This window comes from Convolutriloba macropyga, chromosome 12 (assembly GCF_964194025.1).
Source record: "Convolutriloba macropyga chromosome 12, txConMacr16.3, whole genome shotgun sequence".
Classification (NCBI taxonomy): Eukaryota; Metazoa; Xenacoelomorpha; order Acoela; family Convolutidae; genus Convolutriloba; species Convolutriloba macropyga.
The window spans coordinates 52,395,158-52,418,608 of record NC_134479.1 but is presented as its reverse complement, the minus strand read 5'-3'; the positions used below and the strand labels follow the sequence as shown (position 1 = coordinate 52,418,608).

At 33.5% G+C, this 23,451-nt stretch overlaps 2 protein-coding genes across 2 annotated transcripts in view; both read left to right on the top strand.

The window, feature by feature from the left end:
- The window catches only part of LOC142350362 (uncharacterized), a 66,566-nt gene extending 52,695 nt beyond the window's left edge, over positions 1-13,871 (top strand). The window contains exons 4-6 of the mRNA XM_075402202.1: positions 4,298-4,489; positions 8,522-8,682; positions 13,370-13,871. Of these exons, the coding sequence (XP_075258317.1) occupies positions 4,298-4,489; positions 8,522-8,682; positions 13,370-13,865 (849 nt within the window). The 3' untranslated portion in view covers positions 13,866-13,871. The remainder of the gene's footprint in view (positions 1-4,297; positions 4,490-8,521; positions 8,683-13,369) is intronic.
- A 6,870-nt stretch (positions 13,872-20,741) lies between these two features.
- The window catches only part of LOC142350786 (uncharacterized), a 28,712-nt gene continuing 26,002 nt past the window's right edge, over positions 20,742-23,451 (top strand). The window contains exons 1-2 of the mRNA XM_075402741.1: positions 20,742-20,885; positions 21,890-22,004. Of these exons, the coding sequence (XP_075258856.1) occupies positions 20,813-20,885; positions 21,890-22,004 (188 nt within the window). The 5' untranslated portion in view covers positions 20,742-20,812. The remainder of the gene's footprint in view (positions 20,886-21,889; positions 22,005-23,451) is intronic.

Here is a 23,451-nt window from a genome sequence, read left to right as displayed (position 1 = left end):
TTGTGTTTTTTGATCTTTCGAGAGCATTTGATATTGTGTGCCACCAGATTTCTCTTAAAAAAATTGGGATCAATTTGGTTTAAGGCGCAGAGTGTGTCAAATAGTCTGCTCATGTTCACAGAACATGCACCATTTTCAATTACGGACGATCATTGTTTAAATTCGTTAGTTTTGAAGTACTAAACAGTTATATATTGTTTCAACTATACGAAAATAATCTGCCAAACAGTTGATAGAATTTAAATCTTATCATAATACTTTTGAAATTTTGGACAACATTCTTACATTGTTGACTCTAATCGTTCTGAACTGCAATTATTAGGATATTTTTTTGCGTTTCACGGTTAGTTTTTTGGAAAGCAGTAATTATTCTGTCTTAGCATTGCGCAATGAGAAAGTGTTATCACATTCCTACATGAAAATTGTTTTTTTATCTTTTGAAAAACATTTTCTAATTTTTTAAAAAAAAACAAAACCAAACAGAACAGTTTATCTATTGAAAATAATTTTGATTCAAATTCGTTGAAAGACTTCTTGTCTATTTGTGGGACTTATTCAAATCCTCTTTTAACTTCAGTCTTTATCAGTTTTGTCTTTTCGGTTTGCGAACATTCCTTAGTTTTCTTTTCTTACACTATATGACCATTAAAACAAAAGTTTTCTTATCTGATTAAGAAATGAGTTTTGCACTTCTATTGAAATTCTACACATGGAAATTGACTTTCAACTCTTTAAAAACCTTTTTCTACTATATGACCATTAAGAAGAAATGTTTTTTAAATCTGATTCAGTAAAACGATGGTTGTACTTCTAATGAAATCTTACATATGAAGGTCGGGTTTTAATTATTTAAGAACCTTTTTTCACTGTATGACCATTAAGAAGAAAAATTACTTATCTGGTTAAGAAGTCAGAATTTTGCACTTCTATTGAAATTCTGCATATGAATTTTGATTTTTAATTTTTGAAATCCCGTACTTCATAAACATTATGTGCATTCCTCTCGTCTGTTAAGATAGAAGATTTCCAAATTTGGTCTTCCTGAAGAAATCGTTGCATAGCAGTAGCCACTAGAAACGTGTTTGTTTCTGCAATCTTGGGACTATGATCGACTGATGAGACGGGGACAATGATTGACTAGGCCAAAATAGACCACCAATGAGTGCAAGAGCTGTTTCGGCTAGAACGTTCATAAACGTGATTTTTTCTCTCTGTTTCTGTTAGCAGTACGTGGAACAATTCGAATTGATAGCAAAGTTTTATGTGTTGGAGGAACGTTTCATTGTTAGTGCAAACAAGAAAACAGTTGCGGCAGATCCTAGCGCGTGCATCAATTGTCAGGCCCTGCACCTTCCGAACATAATTTACCAGACCTGTTTTAGCACATAGTGGTAGTTTTCAGTGTCAGGTTTAAGTAGAATATCAACCGTGATGTCCACGTTGTGTTTTGAAACGCGAAAAGGGTACCTTTTGTCCTTTTTTAGTATTTTCATAGAAAGGTTATTGATTTTCACCTCTTTCGAATCAGGTTTTGTCGATGTGTATCAGCATCAGGAGTTCACCATCGGCTTGACCAACTATAGAGTTGGAGTGGGCTTGTATTGCGGGTTATGTTTTTTTCCTGTAACGGTCTCCAGGATGAATGATGGAACAGTCTTTTCCCTGCAAGTTGCGTGAGGCAGTGAAACAATATAGGAAGCAGTTCGTATCCTTGAAGTTCCGAATGTTGAGCAGACATTGTAGGCCACTAATTGCAGTTGGAAGCGTTATGTACGACGACTGCTGCTTAGATTTGACTTTGGCTTTAAGAGTTTTAAGATTTTCTACTTTTTTCATTTACTTAACCATTTCCACTCATGGCGTAAATCGGTACCGCGTTTTCAGTTTGTTGCACACAATGGAAAAATGTTTCTTCCGAGGCTGCGTCTGTGTATACTGTTTGCAGTTCAGCGTTTGAAGGAATTGTGACGTGTTTTTGTTTTTCATTCACTGCCTTTGTGAGGCTAATGCTTAGAGAAAGATGGTTTTTTTGCGGGCTTTGGGTTGGGTTCTGTTGTTCTTTGATCTGATACCTTTTTGAATTCAAGGGCAAAACTTCACTGAGACCTTTACCTTCTATCTCGTAGACTTCAAGCCTGCCTCTAATTGCTGAGTGCACTGGGGTTGCTTGGTCAAATTGTGACCACGATTTCAGACAGAAAGTCCACGAACAGTCTTCAGAGGTGTTGATTGTAGCTGAGTCCAGTAATTTCAGTGGTTTCGAACTTCGCCTCCGTAGACTCTTGGAGTCTGCTGTTTCAATGCCAAGATGTTGTGGGACTCAAAACCACAAGTGCTGCTCTCCAACTCTGGGTATTCTGGCTGGATCTATTGAACGTGCTACTTGTGTCGTCAAAGGCTTCCTTTGTCGGCCCCTTCCTTTGCTCTAATTTCACACAGTTTGTTTGTTTTGCAGGTGTTTGTTTTCCTTTCAAAAATTCGACTAACGACATATTATCTATTCAAAATACTGTTTAACTCAACTATGATGAAAGACTATTATCTGCTATTTGTGGGACCTATCAAGTTTGTGTCGCAACATCTACCTTTTTATCAGGTTTCTTTTTTGGGCTTTTGAAATTTTTAACAGTATTCTTTATACTGTTGACTCTAACCGTTCTGAACTGCAATTATTAGGATATTTTTGTGCGTTTCACGGTTAGTTTTTTTGGAAAGGAGTAATTATTCTATCTTATCATTGCGCAATGAGACATTGTTATCACATTCCTACATGAAAATTGTTTTTTTTAACGTTTGAAAAACGTTTTCTACTATGTAAACATCAAAACGAAACACAACAGTTTATCTATTGAAAATAATTTTTATTCAACTTCGTTGAAAGACTTCTTGTCTATTTGTGGGACTTATTTAAACCCTCGTTTAACTTCAGTCTTTTTTTTAATCAGTTTTGTCTTTTCGGTTTGCGAAATACTACACAGTTTCATTTTCTTACACTATATGAGCATTAAAACAAAAGTTTTCTTATCTGATTAAGAAGTGAGAATTTTCCACTTCTAATGAAATGCTACATATGAAATGTGACTTAACTATTTGAAAATCTTTTTCTATTTGACCATTAAAATCAGAGTTTTTGTTTATATTTGGTTAAGAAGAAAGACTTTTGTACTTCTAAGACATCTTACATATGAAAGTTGACGTAATCTTTTAAAAATTGGTTTCTACTATATAATCAATAAAATGAAATTTTTAAATCTGATTAAGAGGTGAGAATTTGGCACTTCTATAGAAATTCTTCATATGAAATGACTTAACTATTTAAAAAACTTTTTGCTGCTATATGACCATTACGAATGTGTTTAGGGATTCACTTTGTTCTTACTAGAGCTACTGCATTGTGTTTTTTGATCTTTCGAGAGCATTTGATATTGTGTGCCACCAGATTTCTCTTAAAAAAATTGGGATCAATTTGGTTTAAGGCGCAGAGTGTGTCAAATAGTCTGCTCATGTTCACAGAACATGCACTATTTTCAATTACGGACGATCATTGTTTAAATTCGTTAGTTTTGAAGTACTAAACAGTTATATATTGTTTCAACTATAAGAAAATAATCTGCCAAACAGTTGATAGAATTTAAATCTTATCATAATGTTTGCAAATTAGAGAAACATATATGCAAATCTTGATGCTGAAATATTTAGAAAACTGGATAAAGTGTCCACCTTGATGGAAAAAAACAAGTGTTGCGGAATAGACTGAAAGCACCAAAGCAACTGTTCTTGGGGAATATTGTCGCAAATCGAGACATCAAAATTAGCAAGCATTGGGTTTCTTAATCATGTCAAGTACCTAGCTGACGACATCGATCGCAAGCTAAATTTTAGAGCTAATACTCCAAATTTTGTTAGTCGACTAAGTTCTTCAACAGCAGTTGTCTATCAGTGCAAAAACTTTAAAAAAGCACAAACTTTTTGTCGCTATAAAATATATGAACAGTTAGTTTTATAATATGCGGTTATGTTATATGTTTTAGTCGATAAGAGTGATCTACAAAAATTAGAACGGCAACAAAACCAAACCATAAGGCTAATGTTTTCAGTTGAAAGAGCCCAAAGTCTTGGAGAAGTTTTGGAGCCCAAAGTTGGTACTAAACTTAAACTGTATTTGGTAGTAACTGCATTCTTGCTTTTTGTACAAACTAATTGCAAAGCATCCCAGCGAATTATTTTTCCATGCAATCAAAATTCAGCATCGTCAGAAATATCATGTCTGGAAGTTAAAACTGTTTGTTTCGTCTAGGATGCCAGGTGGGCATTGGGTAACAACAGCTGTTGTTGCACTTCAGTTGATGACGTCATAATTTTGCTGAAGACATCTGACAGAATCAGGTCACACTTGGAGCGAGTTGCCTCTTCTGCTTGTTCACAAAGTCACGAATTTGGTCAGACTTCAGCTGATTCGGCGGTTGAAGAAAGTGAGAATAGTCAAGATGTGAGTTTGCATTAGATTTTTTGGATCTATTCTGTCCCCCCCCCCCCCCCAGCTTAGTTAGCATAAATCTTTTATGACCCCCAGGCGGACGTGCTATTTACTTACATAGTAACGTGCTATATAACATATAATTTGTAACTGGGGGTCGTAAAAACACGGGTGGGGGCGAAACCGAATAGATCCAATTTTTTTATGTGTGTTGTGTTGCGGTATTTTTAAAGTAAAGATCTTAATGAAAAGAGATTGTGCAAATTTAGTAACAATACTAATTGAACTTGCTTGGGTTTTAATTTCAACGCGATGAAAAGTTTAACATTTTCTTGTCAAAAATTTTAAAATTCTTAACTGATCCGCGTGATTCATATTACTCGTGTTTCGATCTTAATCAATTACTTTCTTTTAGTTTTCAAATCACAATTGCAAATTATCTAGTTCCTTCACTCGTCCATTCCAAATATCTTAAAAAAGTATCTTCTTCATTTTCATCTTTTCTGAATTCTAGTTGGCTGAGTGTAAAGCAATTTGTTCTTGAAGAGCTTTCTTCTCTTTTGGGCAACATATCCAAGACTCTCCATATATTTCCGCTGGAAAATCTGGTCTGATATTAATCTCTGATCCCCCCTCTCATTCAGTGAGTCAAAGTCAAATTCAACCAACAAATGGTTATATTCCCCAATGGAGTTTGGTATCTATCCTTTTATAAGCACGTAAAATGAAGAGGTCCAGTAATAAATTACAATCAGTTCATATTTTATTCATCAAATTAAGTTGACAATAGCTGTGATTGATAGAAAAATCATTGAACTTTTTGTGACCCCTACGGTATATTAATGGAAGAGATGCTGATTCCGATATTTTAAATTGCTCTTGAACGAAGTTCATAGCAATTATTGTAAACGTGCGTGTCTTTTTTTATGCAAAATTTTCGCTGGACAATTTTGACTTTTCGAGTGACTTTTACGCCCTTGACTTTTTGCAGTTCGCGTGATCTAAAATTCTCTCTCAATCACAATTTCAAGCAGCTAAACTCAATTGGCGGCAATTTAATACTAAAAGTCAAATGAAAAGTGCGCCGAAACTGGTGCCATTTTTAAATTTAAATCTTAATAGTGGTATATATTAACCCCTAATTTGATTTGAAGCCCACTATTGAACTTCTTAGTCCCATTTAGACACCCCCTTCCCCCCGGACTAAAGCAGGCTGCAATTGATTAGAGCTCCCCCTAGTCGTTCCAGAGCAATTCTTCCGACGTTTAGTATGGCCAGTATGTTTGGCCAGTTTTGAGCTGCCAATTTGACTTATCATTTATGACGTCGAAGGCTAAGTGTGTCCTGAAGTTCTTTGATTTTCTTTATTTTTTAAAGCAATGTATGGTTTTAGAATTTCTACGTTTTGGGTGATCAAAACTGTGTGCAAGATATTACTCGAGTCATGTGAAATTAACATTGAATCTGGACCTTGCATTGCACATATTGAAATAGCTTGAGCTGGACTATAAAAAGCAGTTACGACTTCGTTACAAGAATTCTATTATGCATTATTTTTTTAATTAACCGCTTTATTGCTACCTGGTCTTTTTTCTTTAATTCGTATGTGCCATCATTCAGGTATTCAGTTTTAATTATCAATTTTTGGATTGCACCAAAACGGAGTACTCAGCAACTATTGCCTTCTAAAATTTGTGTCCGTCCCTTCTTCGTTTGTACGTACACCTCCCTCGAGAAGTTTGCTATTATAAGTTTTCGTTTATTAATCTCTATTATTTTTAATCCCGTTGAGGTCAAGTTTAAAAATATTTGGGAGCAGTTAGTTTGACAGTAGTCGGTTACGTTTACTTTTAACCTTATCAGTTTTTTGATTTTATGAGTTTAGAAATCCTGTTATTGACTAGCTATCTGGACTAGCAATAGCGTAGCTTGGGGATGATTAGTAACTGAGTCGGATTTCGCATCTAATGAAATGTAGAAATATCACTCCCCCCAATAGACAAAGTTAGTTACTCTGCATAATCCACTCTCGTTGCGATGGCAACATTTGCATATCTTGTCAAATAGAAACAATTATGATGCTTTAGAAACAATCTGTGGGGGGGGGGTGCAAATAATATTCGCCCATTAAGCTGGGGGGGGACACAAACGGAAAAGATCCCATATTTGTTATCAAATCATGATTTAAGTGGCGCTTGGTTTTTTTGGTGGCTATAATGTGGAAAGCAAAACTTAACGCAGTTTCGATAAACATTTTTTGCTAATTTTGGCAATGTTATTGATTGCATATCAACCCTGTCCTGAAAGCATTGTGTTAAACAATTGGCCTCAATATTTCAGTAAGTTTAAGAGATATGCTTGATTTTTTTAGATGATTACATAGTAGTACTGCGAGTAGAGCTATCCATTCGTACTGAGGAATACGTCCAACAATCCAATAGTACTCCTGCCTGTTGCCTCCGCTGTTCAATAATGTCAACGGTTGACGTAATGTTTACTTTTTTTCGAAGTATTGTAACTCAAACCCCAATTTTGGTGGCAATAAAAGTACGATTAAAGCTAAGCGTCGGCGCCAATTGTTGCAAAACTTTTTTAAAACTTGTTTTCACGCTTCATCGTGGTTTTTCAAAACTGTAAATTACAGCTTAGCTTAAATTCAGAAATCTTGAGTTGAGATTCCTGGATTTTTTTTGGAAAACCAGGTACGCCTTGAGAAAAAAGTTTTGTTGTTGATCTTGCAAATTCGTTTATTTAAGATGATCCCAATAACAGAACAGCAAAGCAGCCATCAAATTGTGGACTATTTCAAGTGCGGAAGTTCTTTTCAAAGAGATAACTTTGTTTCCAACGTGTTTTTTTTGTCAAAATGAGTACATCTTAATCAGAGACTTGAAGCTTCAAATTATGGGGAAGCCTTTACGCTCTTTTTTCCCTAGGCTTTTGAGATCATACATATCATATAAACTTGGCAAAGTTTGCTCAAAATGCAGTGTTTATTAATAAATTGCTTGTTTTTGAAGTCATTTTTGGTCATTATAATTTCGACGGTCTCTTTTATGTTTTTGTGAATCAACACATACTCCTCTGACATATATTGGTTTAAATTTAGGAAAACTATTACATTAACTTACGGAGAAAATCCAGATAGACTTTTTAAACTTGCGTAGGCATCAGCAAGTTAAGTTGTATGTGAAATTTGTCCAACTTTACGACGAAACTGTTGAATTCCCAATGAGAGGAAGTCATGATCAAGGTGAACAGATTTCACGCACAATTCAACTTACTCTTGCCTTCCGAAAAAGTTGTAAACTTCTCTCCGATTTTTTCATTTCGGTTTTCTGTAACCTGTGACAATTGAAATTCTGATGATCATCTTCTTGTTTTACTTGTAAAATTTGGCTCGCAGAGTCTCCTTTTGGCAACGATTGCACTAACACAGTTACAACCAGGCCAAAATTAGATTATCGCTTTCGACTCCCGTTAACAATGATAGCATTCTGTAGACTTCTCTGGTCGTTCTATCCATAAATTTACCGATTCGTCAAAAATCAGCAGTTTAATCTACACTTGATTCAAAAGGGTGCGTGATTTTTGCATGAGTTAATATAGCTGTTCTACGAAAAAAAACCCGCTCATTTGCTATGAACATTGCGTCGAATGTCCTTTAATACTAATTATTGGTCAGTTTACGTAATAGCCAGTATTATTCGACAGATGACGTAACAGGCAGCTGTATGATGGGATTTTTGGGATCTATTCTGTTTGCCCCCCCCCCCCCCCCCAGCTTAGTGGGCTTATATTTTTTTCGCCACTCAGGCGCACGTGCTCTTTTTTTACATAGTGAAGTGCTATATAACAACATATAATTTGTAACTGGGGTGCGTAAAAAACACTGGAAGCCCGAAACAGAATAGATCCGATTTTTGACCTAATTTTTAGTATAAATGACCAATTTTCCTCGTTCTACTTCCTCGGTGCGTTGAAAAGCTGTTTTATAGTATACACTTATTATTACAGCGATGGACGACAGACCTGTACATTTAGGCGGAGAGAGCTGAAACTGAAGAATGTGAGCATCAGGCGGTGATGACGTCATCAAGTGTGAACGAAACTGGTGATGATGAAGCTGATCAACTTCCGGTTTTGAGGCTGATTAAATTTGACCTGCAGATTAATCAGTTGTACGAATTCAGAGTCTTTATCAGGTAGACAGTTTGTGATATTTAGATTGTTTAAGATCTACTAAATTTATTTTAAATTTCTTTTAAAATAAGTTATTTTTTTGTTTCTTTTAAAATATATATTTTTTTGTAGTTTGAAAGGCAATATTAACATTCCTAGTTTATAATAATAATTTTTTTACTACAAATTACCTCATTAATCACGCATAAAGTTTAAATTGGAAAATTTGCTACAAATTTAGACCACGTATGTGAAAATTGATTGCGCATACGTAAACAATAGCAAGAACATATTTAAGTTGGGTTGGTCGTATATTTAGCGCAATAATAAAAGAAAACATAGCAGGACAGGTCCTGACGTACAATTCAAAAAATTTTCATTGACTAAACAGAAAACTAGACCTATAACGGACTATGAATGTATTGGGAAAACCATTTAGAAAAAAATCCGATCCAAAAAATCGAAAAAACAGTAAAAATCAAAGTGAAATTACCGCATGTGAACAAAAAACCACTAGCGAGAAAGCGAATTTTTGTTCAAACACAGTTTTCTCACTCTACTTTAAATTTAGAACGAAAAAATTTCACGCCGCAAAACCACTCGAATTTTTGCTCCACTTCCTGTTTCGGCGTGACAAATCATGAAAATGTGTGAACAGATCTTAATAAAAAGACAGCGCCCCAATACAATTCAAATTCTTTGAATTGTAAATAACTGCTTAATAACAATCAATACACAAACAAACAAAAAATTGCCTAAAACAAAGGTACACGCACAGTCACCTTGATTATTTGCAGTTTGGCGTGCAGTTAGAGTGTTCTGAACTGAAAAAAACTTTAATTCGTTAACAATCTGTTGCATTGTTACGTTTTCTTAGGAAAGTTAGTGTCTTTTTATGATTTTTAAATGTTTGTATATGGTATTGAATTTTGACTCACTGTAGTTGTTCTCGTCAACTACTTAACAGTGGTTAGCTAGAATTTTTGTTACTGTTCTCTCCCCTCCATCTCAAGTTGCTTGTATTTTTTGTTCCGAGCCCACTTTGGGGGGGGGGGGAGGAACTATATACTCAAATGGGTTTTTTTTCAGACAATGTTGTCCCGATCGATGTATTCATCGTAGAGAAATGTGAGTGTTGTCAATAAAAAGCTCGTCCAGCGTAGAATTCGAAATAAAAAAGATTTTTTGATATTCGTTTTTTAGGAGTTATCGAGTTTTAAAGTTTTGTGTGAACAGGACATTTGGCATGATTTTGTTCACTTTTGGCATCATTTTCGTTCAAATTAAGATTTTTTCCTGTAAAACTATTAATTCAAGATTACATTTCCTGCTACTAAATGAAACAGTTGTGCATTACTAATAGTCGAAAGACGACAAAAATGCCAGTTTTGGTCTCATGGGTAAGTTTACTAGAAAAAAAACTCTATTTTTATTTGAGAGCTGCTTTTTTTTTAGAAAACTTACGCATTTCTTCTTGTTTTTTAAAGTCTTTTAAAGACCAGTCAATTTTCGTATCGAGATTCCGTTAATGACGAACCCCACTTACATTCAAATGAAGCCCAATGAACAAAAAATATATTTTCTAGGAATCGTTCTTGTTTTCTTTTGGCTTCTACTCTGAGTTTTCGTAATTTTTAATGAAATTTTGATTTTTTTGAGGTTTTACTTAATTTTTGTAGTCCTATGGCGTAGGCTCGTTGACACTAGTAGTGCACTAGGTTTTCTAATGAGCATTAAGTGAACCTATCTAGTACTTTGAGTAGACAGCTAATGGCTGTTAAGAAATTAAAAATAAGTTTCCAAACTTTTTCTGAAAATTAACCGATCTCAAAGTTTTTTTTGAACTGTAAGTCATTTTTAGTAATCACAGGACCTGCTTTTTTCTATTCCAACCGAAATTTGTCTGGATAGCGATTTTGATTTCTAACTATTGGTTTTATGAATTCAATGCTACGAGCTTTCTTATATTTTTTATTTGTTGGATTTTTTTGGTTCCTTTTGAATTCGTAAATCATTTTCGTAGTTCTGCTAGTTCGCAGAGAAGGTTTTCAGATTAAAGTTTATGGTTTAAATGGCTCAGAAACTTTCTTTTCGCACTTTATTATTGAATTGGTTTTTGCCTGTATTTGTTGTTGTTTTCATTGTCATAAGACTTATTGTGATGTCTTATTATAATTTATGAATGACAAACAACGTAGTCTTACCATCGAGGCATAGTTTAGCGTATTTATTGACTTCCGTATAAAGCTATTGAAATGAATGGCGTTTATATGATTTGTTTTTATAGCTGCGAAGCTGTAAGCTTTTTACCTAGTCCCATTAAGGAAAAGTCCCATCTGCCGTGTAGTTAAGAAAAAGTAAGTTTCTGTAGCTAAGGTTTTATCCGATTGCTTTTTGACGTTGTTACTAGGTGCTTTTATATTTCGATATTGAGTTTTTGCTGTGAATTTTAAGGTTTTGCTGATTTTGTTGTTTATTATAGCTGCGAAGCTGTCAGCTGAGCGTAGCTATATTGCGGTGCTCTTGGTTTTTTTGTTGCGTTGTCTGACGCTCTTTTTTTGGTTTTACATTTGTTCACACAGCAAAGCTGAAAAAGTCAAATTTTCTGAATGACTTCTTCCTCTCACTAACGGCATTTGCGCGCGTGACGTCATTTCTCACTCGCTTTAGCGAAATTTTTTAGGTTATTTGCGTGATTAGATTTTGATCATACGTGACTTTATACCTCACTCAATAAAATGACTTTTGCACTTAAAAACTTAAGTTTAAATCGAATTTGTTTAAAGTCAAACAAAGGACCTCATATGTGCAGTAAAGGTCACTAATAAGAGGCTTCTGTGGAATGAATTTTAACAAGCTTTAATAATTTATCGCTGAATGTTTTTTAGCCTAGTTTTCTGAGCGGCGTCGTTTTTTTTTTCAATTTAGATCTTTATCTGTTTCTAGCTCTATGATATGGCACGCAGGTCTATTTTTTTGGCAGCTATTCCGGCAATCTGCCGGCTATGTTTTCCAAATTTTACGTGTTCATATTTGTTCATTTGTTGAAGTTGATTTTTTATAAACAAAAAAATATCACCTTGCTGTTGAAAAAATGATCGAACAGTAAGAAGTTTTTACTGAAAAATTTTTAATGGCTCCGACATTTTTCTTTGAATTTTTTTTTGATTTGCTGTTTTTGACTGTTTTGTTTCTAATTTTCTTAAAATTTTTGATATTATTCTTTCAAAATTTTCAAAAAATTTTCGGTTTTTGTTCGTTTCGTCAGGTTGTAACTTATCACTGAGAGGTCCCATTTAATTCCATGTAATTCAAAAATTGAAATGTCTATTGATATTATATCGTAACTGATGTTTTGTTTGGTTGACGATATGCGTTTTCATAAAAGTTTCGTGAGTGGTCAATATTTGTTTCTTTTTCTGTTTTTTAAGCATATTCGCGTAATATCAGATCCCAATGATTTTCAAATAAGGACCGAGTGATTATTTAATTGCTAAATATAATTTTAGCTGAAATAGTATAAATAATAATTGAAATAAGAGAAACAATATTCAGATAAAGCTAATGATTTTAATGGCTTCAATAATTTGTATTTTCGCAATTTTCTTTTTTTTTTCAGTTTTCTACAACTTTAGTTCGATTCTCTGGCTTCGTCTGATAGTCTGACCAAATACAAGTCCTTTCTTAATGACTTTTTAGTAAATTTATCAAGAATTGTTTCATTGAAGGCTTAGACTTTTTAAGACGTTTGAAGTTATGAAACGTTTTTAAAAATGTTGACTGATTTTTTGATTTTTGCCCCATTATTTCTTTTTGTCGACTTTTTACCTAGTCCCATTAAGGAAAAGTCCCATCTGCCGTGTAGTTAAGAAAAAGTAAGTTTCTGTAGCTAAGGTTTTATCCGATTGCTTTTTGACGTTGTTACTAGGTGCTTTTATATTTCGATATTGAGTTTTTGCTGTGAATTTTAAGGTTTTGCTGATTTTGTTGTTTATTATAGCTGCGAAGCTGTCAGCTGAGCGTAGCTATATTGCGGTGCTCTTGGTTTTTTTGTTGCGTTGTCTGACGCTCTTTTTTTGGTTTTACATTTGTTCACACAGCAAAGCTGAAAAAGTCAAATTTTCTGAATGACTTCTTCCTCTCACTAACGGCATTTGCGCGCGTGACGTCATTTCTCACTCGCTTTAGCGAAATTTTTTAGGTTATTTGCGTGATTAGATTTTGATCATACGTGACTTACCTCACTCAATAAAATGACTTTTGCACTTTAAAACTTAAGTTTAATTTGAATTAGTTTAAGGTAAAAAGAACTCATATGTGCAGTAAATGTCCCTAATAAGAGGCTTCTGTGGAATGAATTTTAACAAGCTTTATTAATTTATCGCTGAATGTTTTTCAGCCTAGTTTTTTGAGCGGCGTCGATTTTTTTTTCAATTTAGATCTGTATCTGTTTCTATCTCTCTTATATGACACGCAGGTATATTCTTTCGCAGCTAATCCGGCAATCTGTCGGCTATGTTTTTTTTTCTCGCAGTCTTTTTAATGGCATATCTTGTGAGAGCTGTAATTAGACATGGCATTATGTAATTTGGAAATCGTCAAATAACTTAGCATATGCAATATTAAACGTGTAAAAATGTCAATTGTATAGGGTCATATTCTACCCGGAAGCAAAGAAACTTTTTCAATAATACCTTTTTGTCATTTCAGCCAATCACGTCTTCTTGGCGCTTGTTGTAAATTTGGACTTTTCAACGACGATGTTGCAAACAGACCACAATACTACGATAAATTGATCTTGAAATACTCGACGAAAAAACTTATGCCATTGTTGAACTTCACTGCAGAAACCGAAGTACCCGCGAAGAACTCTGAAGAAAACGGAGGCGATGTAAATTCAGCTTTTGAGCAAACTTCAGGCGATGTGAAAGAAGCTGTTTTCGTAGCCGATATGGCGTTGAAAAATCAAGAAAAGTTTGTTTTAGTCGACTTTACCGAATTCAAACGCTCGCAAACTAATGTTAATCTAATTTTCTTCCATCCCGAAGAATTTGAAGTTAATGATTCAGAATATGGAAGTTTGAATGTAAATTTGGAGCCGCCATTGAAACAGTTTGGCAAATTGAGATATTTGAGTGAGAATTGTGACCAGAGAACTAATTTGTATCCTATGAATAATGTGCCTCTTGATTTAATTCAAAGTTAAAATATTTGTTTGTTGATACTTCAGATCTTTTTTGAACTCAATTTTCCTTCTAACGTAATTCTTCACGTCTGTCAAGTAAGTTCCCTTTTTTGAAAAAAAATTGCTTCTTAAACCCCGAAGCAGTTAGCTAAAACCCTGAAAAAGTGTTCGCTCTTGTTTTTGTCGGAATTTCAATTGAAATTTTTGTTCCGACCCACGTGTAGGAACTATATACTCAACTGGGTTTTTTGTTCAGTCAATTTTCGCCGATCGATATATTCATCGTACAGACTTGAGAGTAGTATCACTAGAATGCCTGTCAAGCGTAGAATATCGAACTAAAAAGATTTTTTTTAATTTCGCTTTTTCTGAGAAGTTACGGAGGTTTAATGCTTTGTGAACTTTATGCTCACTTCCGTTCGTTTTATTCATATTTTTTGTACTTTTTGCTAAAATTTCATCTAATTTGCTTAAAAAATATGATAAATTTGGTAACGATAGTTTCATGCGTCTTACTTTTAAAGATTAAAGAGAAATACTGAATTTTTTGAGCCAAACTCTTTTAATTAATAGCCGCCCTCATTTTCTCAGCCGGCTATTATAGCGCTCCTATTTTTTAGAATTCAAAGAATTTGAATTGTATTGGGGCGCTGTCTTTTTAACAGATTTGATTTTATTGTTTTTACTTCATGACTTTGTTTCAAGATAATCATAAATTAGTGAAGGCACGTTTTGTTTGATGAGTAGTTGGATGGCGTTTAAATGGATTTTCACTTCGAGTCGTTTCCGGAATTCTTCCTCCGGCTATGTTTTTTTAAGATCTGTTCAAACATTTTCATGATTTTTGAAGTCAAATTGGAGTAGTGATTTTGGTCACGCCGAAACAGGAAATGGAGCGAAAAAGCGAGTGGTTTTGCGGCGTGAAATTTTTTCGCTCTAATTTTAAAGTAGAGTGAGAATACGGTGTTTGAACAAAAATTCGCTTTATCGGTAGTGATTTTTTGTTCACATGCGGCAATTTCACTTTGATTTTTACTGGTTTTTTCGATTTTTTGGATCGGATTTTTTTCTAAATGGTTTTTCCAATCCATTCATAGTCCGTTCTAGGTCTAGTTTTTTCTTCAGCTAATGAAAATTCGTTGAATTATACGTCTGGACTTTTTATACGTCAGGCTATTATAGCGCTCCTATTTTTACTGTTTTGTCAATTTTTTGGATCGGATTTTTTTCTAGATGGTTTTCATAATCCATTCACAGCTTATTCTAGGCCTCATTTTTTGTTTGAATTAAATTTTCATTTCTCTCTAGTGGATTTTTTTGTTCACATGCGGCATTTGGACATTGATTTTCTGTTTTTTTTCTTATTTTTTGATCTGATTTTTGAAAAATGGTTTTCGCTATACACTCATAGTCCATTCTAGGTCTAGTTTTTCTGTTTGGTCAATGAAAGTTCTTTGAATTGTACGTCAGAACTTGTTTTGCTATGTTTTTTACTTCTTCGAACTTTTTTTCGCTTTACCCATTTTGCCGCTTTCTCGACATTTTGCGTGAACTATTTTTGACTTCTCTAGGCTATTTTCACTCTTCTGTCATTCTGCTCAAAGTCGTTTTAAACAGCAGCTGCTCAGCAAAGCAATTCAAAATGAATAGCGTCAGTATTAAAAAAAATCAAAGTCGGAAGTAGAAACGGGATAAACCCATAAAGCCCATTTTTAGATGGCCGGTACTTGAACTTTGTTCTTATAAGTTTTAGTTACTATCTATAATGCTTATTGGTATTGATACTAGACCCTGTAGCCTCTCACTGAGATACAGGAGTATGTTCAATTACAAAATGACATAAAAAAATCGCTTTTGAAAATGTTCTTATACAAAGATCAATTTTTGTTTATTTTCTTTTCTTTCAATCCCAATAGAGTTATGGGAACCAACGGCGGCTATTTTCCGGCAATCTGCTGGGTATGTTTAAAATTTTGGCTAAATCTTCGTCAATTAAGAATTTTTCATTTTTTTAATGAAAAGTGGCAGTAATTTTCCTTCCATATCCCTGTTGCTCCAAATTGACACCCAACGCGCTCTTCGTTCATAGAGATTATGGCTATTTTGAACTGGTTCCTAAGAAAGTGTTCTGGAACTAATAATTTGGCGGTCTTTCACTAATTTGAATCAATATAAATCAAAAAGGCATCATTTCTTCGATATATGAAGAACTTCTTGTGCGAAAACCTTATTAAGCAATTATTTGGAGCAATTACGTTTTTAAACAGCCGCGCAGTGACAGCAAGGCTAGTTTAGGTCTCACCGTTGACTTTTTTAATGAAAAAGATTGGATTGCATTTTGGCTCTGTCCTTTTTAAAATGGTTTCTGTTGATCCTAACTACAGCCTGTTTTCATTTAGTAAGTTTCAATTAATGAGATGACCCATTTATTTTAAAACAAAGCAAATTGATAAAATATTGTATTTTCTTAGTAAGGTCCATGAATTGTATGGCTGCGACAAAATGTTTCATTAAATTCATGAGTTTTCACAGTACTTGTTGTAATCAATCCTTGTAGTCTTATGAGAGAGCTTAATCAATCAATTATGACATTCTGGATACATGCTTGATTGCAATGACTTCCTGTGGAGGAATATAATTGAGCTGATTTAAAGATTTAAGTTGATAGCTAGCTAATGGTTTTCTTGCCTTTGAAACTAATTGTTAAGTATAATTGTATTTTATAACTTTTTAATCTCCGTTTTGTTGTCTAGATATTATTTATACTAAAAAACAGGGCTTATATCTTTTCGTAACGGAGATGCAAGTCCGTTTGTGTAGCTTTGTTTTTATCTGATGCTATTTTGACTTTTGTTTTAAGCTTTTTTGAAAAATAGGACTCATTTAATTAATTAAGGACAGTAAAAATAATTAGACCGAAAACAGTTGTTTCAAAAAAATAGTTTGCTTCAAATATTTACATGTTGAAGCACTCAAATTAAAAGTTGACGTTAAATCTACGTCTTTTATTGAATTGTATTCACATGAGCTCTAAAATTTAAGCGAAATGTTAAAAGACCGTTCGTTTAGCGTAGTTTTTATTTGATAGTAAATTGATTTTATTGAGTTTTTTTAAAATAGATTTTTTTACTTTGTCTTGTGTTCTGGCTTGCTAAATCTCATCGGCCATATAAAGAGGTTTTTTTAAAATTTGATTAGTCGTTTGTAAAGTGACTTTCTGAATGGACACACCGAATATTGTCCAACAATTTATGATTTTCCGATTTTTTTTTGTCTCGTCGCCATTTGGCAGTCAATTAAGTCAAAAATGTTGTTGAGCGGGGTTGAAAAATTATGTGCAAACACACAGTACCGACTCTCTTTGTCTGATCAAGTATTATTTATGATAGATTGTTTCAAACTAACTCCTCTTTGATTATTATTTTTTTGCTATGGAATTTTGGAGGCTTGGTAAAAGTTGAATTTAAACCGAATCATTGCCAAGTGAGGTTAATCGGGGCCTCGGAAATGTGTAAAAATGTTATTACTAAGGATAGTCATTCTTATTAGACCTAAATAAGTTGTTTCGAAAATCGTTGAAGCACTCAAATTAACAATTTTCGTTAAAACCCGCGTCTTCTTTTTTATCAAATTGTATTCATGCCAGCTCTCAAATTTAAGCAAAATGTTTCATTAGAAGTTTTTATAACAACGAAGAATCGAAACAATGGCAAAAATGTTTGAACTACATAAATGTCTTTTTTAGTGAAATGTATTTTCAGCTTCAAAGAGAGGATGATTTACAAAAAACTCTTTTAAAACATAAATTTTGTTATTAGCTCTAACTCAGCTGATAAATAAGCGGATTTAATTTTTGTTTAATTTGAAGAGTGCGGTGTTTGTTTTCAATTTTTATGACCCTGTTAATCCTCCAAAACATTAGCAACATGCTGTAAATTACATTTGATTGAATTTTTGGATTAGCATTCGTTATTTAACCTTGTGAAGCTTAAAGAAGTGCAAAGCAAAACCATTAGAAAATTCAGTAAGAAATCATTCATTTGGTGTTTTGTAATGATTAGAGTTCTGACGCAGAAAGAAAACTAAACTTTTAAGCAACGAAAAATCTTTATCTTTTTAAAAACGGAATAGAAATGAATTCAAACAATCGTAAGAAGGAGAAAAAGTTTAATAAAAAAACAGTTATACAGAAGATCTAAATTTATATTATTGAGATTTTCTTTTCCAGTTTTCAATGGAAATCATAAACTGGCTAAAATATACAAAAAGTTTAACTTCCAGCTCTTTTAAGTGATTGAAAACCACTTTTTCCTGAAAAGGGTATTAATTTTTTCTCATAGAGTAGAAGTTGTATCGTAGGCCTATAATACGGATGAATTCGATTAGAATTAAATCTATAACGTTACATTTAAAAAAGACTTTTTTGCTAAAAATTTGATCACTTTAACTTCTTTTCTCAAACATTATTTGCGCGCTCCAGCGACTTAACTTGTCTTTCAGTCCTAAATTGGGTTTTAAAGTCAAATTTTTGATGTTTTTAAGTTCTTTTCTAAACTCATTTTTCGAGCGCTTGAAAAACTTACCTTGACATTCAGTCTTAGAAAAACATGAATCACCGGTAAAAATCGTTGGCATTTAATGTCTGCGCAGCTTTTTCAAAACTTTTTTCTACCTTTTATGTTTACGGTTTACAAACGCAGCTGATTGTGCAGATTTGATGAAAACCTCTATTTCTGCTCCATACTTTTTGGCTACCCAGAGCTTTTAAGCTTGCCTCCTGACCTTAAGCCTAACATAATTGCAATCAACCGCTCACTTATCATTTGAAAGCAATTTTGTTCAATTGTAATTGATTGTGGTACTTTTTCTAACAGAGCTTTAACGAGACATTTGTTGGGTTACCTTTCTTCAGTTGTTTTATTTGGTTTTATTTTTTTCTTCAACCCGATTCCTTTAAACCCAAGTTTTTAACACCTCATCGTGTAACCGCTATTAAAACACCCCGCAATCTTCCCACACCAAAAGTTTACCACAGAAACCCTGCTTACCTCTTTCGCGGATGTAAATAAATAAACGTTCACCCAAACACTATATGCTCCTAATCTTAAATTCCAGTAGGACCAATTATAAAAGGGGATTAAGTATAAGCAAATATAGCCTACTTTTCAATGTATTAAGATATAAAAATTGAAAACCAGCATAAAATCTTAGTGAATTTACTCAAAATTTTGGTACCGATAGACGTTTTTAATTACAGAAATTTATCCGATAGTTTTAGAGCATTATATTTTGTACTTTCCATAACTTTTAGTTGTAGGCATGATTTTAGAGTGGGGAATTCATAGGAAAATGGGTGAACTTTTTCATACAGATAATTATTCAATTCTAATGGTGGAATATATAAAATACGCCGGAGTCAAAGATATACATACACATAGTGTACAAATATCAGAAGACTGACTAAAATGGAAAAGCATGCAACATTTGAAAAAGAATAGAGTCTTCTCAGTCTGTGATTGGCGGAGAATACACATTGTGGATTCTCATCTGCTGCATATTTATTATGACATAATGGAAATGATAATATTGTTCAAGGTCAACAAATTTTGCCTAACTCCAGTTTACGCAATGCCGTTGTACCCATGCCGTGGTCATGCCATAGTGGCCCGTGTGACCTGATATGAAATTATCACAGCAGAATATAGGGATGAATTATCCGCATGAATATATTAAAACATATGTTTAATAGCGACTGATAGTTTGTAGTCGGATTTTTGAATGAAAATATCAGTATGCGTTGGCGACAATGGCATTGGGTATACTGGCATTTGGTACAGTGGCATTGGGCTTTATGCCAGTGGTCAAATTGCCACATAACTAACTGTCTGTATGTATTACGAAACAAAGATATGAACGATATGCAGATGAAAGCAATTAAAAGTGAAATCTGATATCTTGAATACGCCAATTCGTAAAGAGCAGAGATCTGTAATAAGTTGTTTTTTCGTAATTATTTTCTGAATAAACATACTTGACGTTTTAAAGATAAAAATAGTTAACTTGAAAAACATGGGCAAAAATAAGATCCTTAATATATTTTTCTCTTGTTCACCAAATTCTTTTTGAAGTTTCCCTTATGAGTTTTTTATGACATGCCTACAGTTCGATTCTGTGTATCACAAAATATTTGACTGTTATATCTGTAATGCTGTAAAACAAAAATCTAACTTTGTTTTAATATCACATTTTGAGATCAATTTAGAACATATTTTCTGTCTCCATAAGGTTAATTTCATTTTTTTTGGTTCAAAATTACTCATTTCTTTTGGTTTGTGTCGACATTTTTTTTCGGTCAGAATTTACGCAATCAAATTCAATTAATAGACGACAGGGTATCAAGACAAAATACCCAATGTCAATATACACAAGGTGACAAAGTACCCAAAAATACACAATATTTTATCCTAAACTTGAAATTACCAGAACAGTTGTATAGCATAATATTAAGCTAGTGCATTTGGCCACGCCTCAGTGACCCGTGGGACTTGATATGAAACTATCACAACCCAAATTGAGATTAAATTATCTGCTGAAGCAAGATAAAAAAAACACTTGAAATACCGAGTGCTAATTTTTAATCGGATTGTAGAACGAAATGATCAAATGGAATAATTGGTTATAATGTCATTGGGTATGATGGCACATTGGGTAATTTGTTATTGGGTATTTTGTCATGTAACCGTTGGACAGAATTATCCACCTCTTAACTTCATCAAACAATTAACCCAACTGCAACTATAACTCTTTAACTATGTAACTATAACCAATAAACAAAAGTTCACCAATCAACATTGACTATCATCAAGAAACAAATTATTGTTATTATTAACAATTAATTGTCATGCTTATATAAATTTTGTTGAGACTTCAAGACCTTTCAAGTTGACAAATTGGGCTATTCTTTCGAAATGTTAATACAATTTACTTCAATTTTTGCCAAACAAATGCTGGTTATACTGTCAAAAATACTATTTTTCTCAGGTATTTTTATTCTTCATTTCTTATTTCATCAATTCTTTGTTTAATATCTGCCAAAGATATCTTCCCAGGTTTAGGTGCGCGACCCTAGACTGCTCTGATCAGATACTGGTGGCGTGGTGCGACCCAAAATACATGGTCTGGGAAACGCTTGAGTCGCACGAAAGTCTGGACAATGGTCGCACCACGGACTGATCAGAGACCAAAGTCTGGACATAATTTGACCCCGAAATCTGACCGCAGAGCATTAACTCACCATAATTATTTGACTGCAGTTTTTTATCACCCTTTTTGGTGCCTCAAAAGAAAAGTTGCAGGCACTTCAAAATGACTTTCTGTTTATATTTTTATCAATTAATTTGTCCTAACCTTAACAATACATTCAAAATTATTAAATTTTAAACTGAGAAGTATATAGGTTTGAATTGAATATTTTAAACAAATAACAACGGATTATAACATGTATTTAGAAATGGTCTGATCAGAGGGAACGTTGGTCGCACTAAAGTCGCACAAAATTTTGGGTCGCACCAGAGTCGCACGAAATATTTTGGTCGCACGATAGTCTGATCAGAGGGATTTGGGTCGCACCATGGTCTGATCAGATGTCTTTTGGGTCGCACAATTTCTTGGGTCGCACTACGGTCTGATCAGAGGTCTTTGGGTCGCACGATCATCTGATAAGAGGGCAAAGTCTGGGAAATGGTCTGATCAGAGCAGTCTAGGGTCGCGAACCTAAACCTGGGTTCTATTCTAAAACGGTTCTATTTTTTTGTGATTAACCTCAAAAATTAATAAAGAAGAGGTATTAAAATACCTCTTAAATGGAGCAAAATTGAACAAATTTCAGATGACCTCAAATGGCTCAGTTTTTCAGTTTAATTACAAACTTGAAATGATGTTATTTTAAGAGCTCGAGGTATTTGGAGATAGAATTATTTTTGTTTATTTTGGGGCTAAATTTGTATTGTGTAAATTTTTTCTTTTTTTCTGGTTATGTGTTTTAGTGATAAGTACATCATATGGCTCAAAAAATGCAGCTTCATTTGAGCCATTTGAATCATTGCAGTTTATTCTTGCCGATCCAATGTCAAAAAACGGAGCAATCTGTCTGCAGCATAGGTTAGAGGTTGTTTATTTGATCGAAAAGTGGTTCAATATAATTTTTTTTGAACAAATCGGCACGTTTATTTTTGTTTTGATTTAAGCAAGGATTGATTTTTTTACAGGTGGCATAAAAAGGCAAAAGAAAATTGAATCACAGAACAGCGAAAACCGAAATTCGTTAGCTTTTCGTTAGTGTTAAAATCAGTTGGTGCAAAACGCGACTCCAAAACAATGATATTGATCTCTACCATTTTCTTCCTATTACTAAAATTGCGCATGAAAAAGTAAGAAAATTCAAATTTTGTATTCTTAATTTTGTAAAATTGGCCAATCAATTGTTCAAGTGGGTCAACTTTTGGTCACAACTCAAACAATAATTATGAAGAAACAATTGCAACTGGAAAAAACTTCTTGAAAGCAAATTTAAATACGCGTTCCTTGAAAGCAAATCGAAAAACGCAAGAAAATTCAAAAATAGACAACACAGGCCACAAATTAACATGTTAAAAAATGTTTTTTGGGGAATAAATTTTAATACGGGTAAACAAAATTGCAAGCTCACAATTTTAAACTTCAAATTTTCAAATTTTCGGAGTCACATCAAAGTGAAGCAAATTTTGAAATATTGGCTAACGAAGGCTTAGGTTCGTCAGCAAAACTTGGTTTTTACTTCCTGAAATTGATTTTCCTTTAATTTGCTTAATACATCTATTTGAAAAATTTAACATCAAAATCTAAATTATTTTACACCGCTCAATATCTGATATACGGGTTGTTCTGAACAACAATTTCTAGTTTGTGAATTACTCTTGCAATCGTTTGTAAGTTTTTATCATAGAGTTTTCTCGCCACACTTATTCATGCAAACGTAAGTAGTAAAATTTCAAAGTTTGCTCGTGTTTTCTCAAATAACATTTTTTTTGCGTTCTTTAATCCGCTTAAAGTTGTGAACGTAGCGTAATTAGCAACACAAACGAATCTAGTTAATGTTGAACATTTTAAATGTTTTTTCCTCTTTTTATAATTGGTCAAACATAAATGACAAAATCAAAATTATTTTTTTAACTGTCAACGACTTGAAATAAAGAACTTAAATTAGTGTTGTATGTGAATTTCACCTAAACAAAACATTGCTAGCGAGCTCTAAAACCAAAGAGAACAGTGGAAACAGATTCAAAAGCAGTCTTTTAATTTCTAGGATTGATTCTAGACGTCGCTTAAAGAGTCGGAGAACGTATCAGCGTACAGTATAACTAAAATGATCAAAAACAAATCGCAGCAGAACAGCATTACCTCTCTGTTGCTAGTCACCGGATTTGGAACTGAAAAAATAAGGCACCACGAAATGAAAAAAGCTCCAGTTTTGACTTAATTACCCTAGTTGTGCCATAAGGAACAAAACTTTTCGAACTAAGGTTGTCAAACTGAATTTTAAGGAACAGTTAGCAATATATAACTTTTT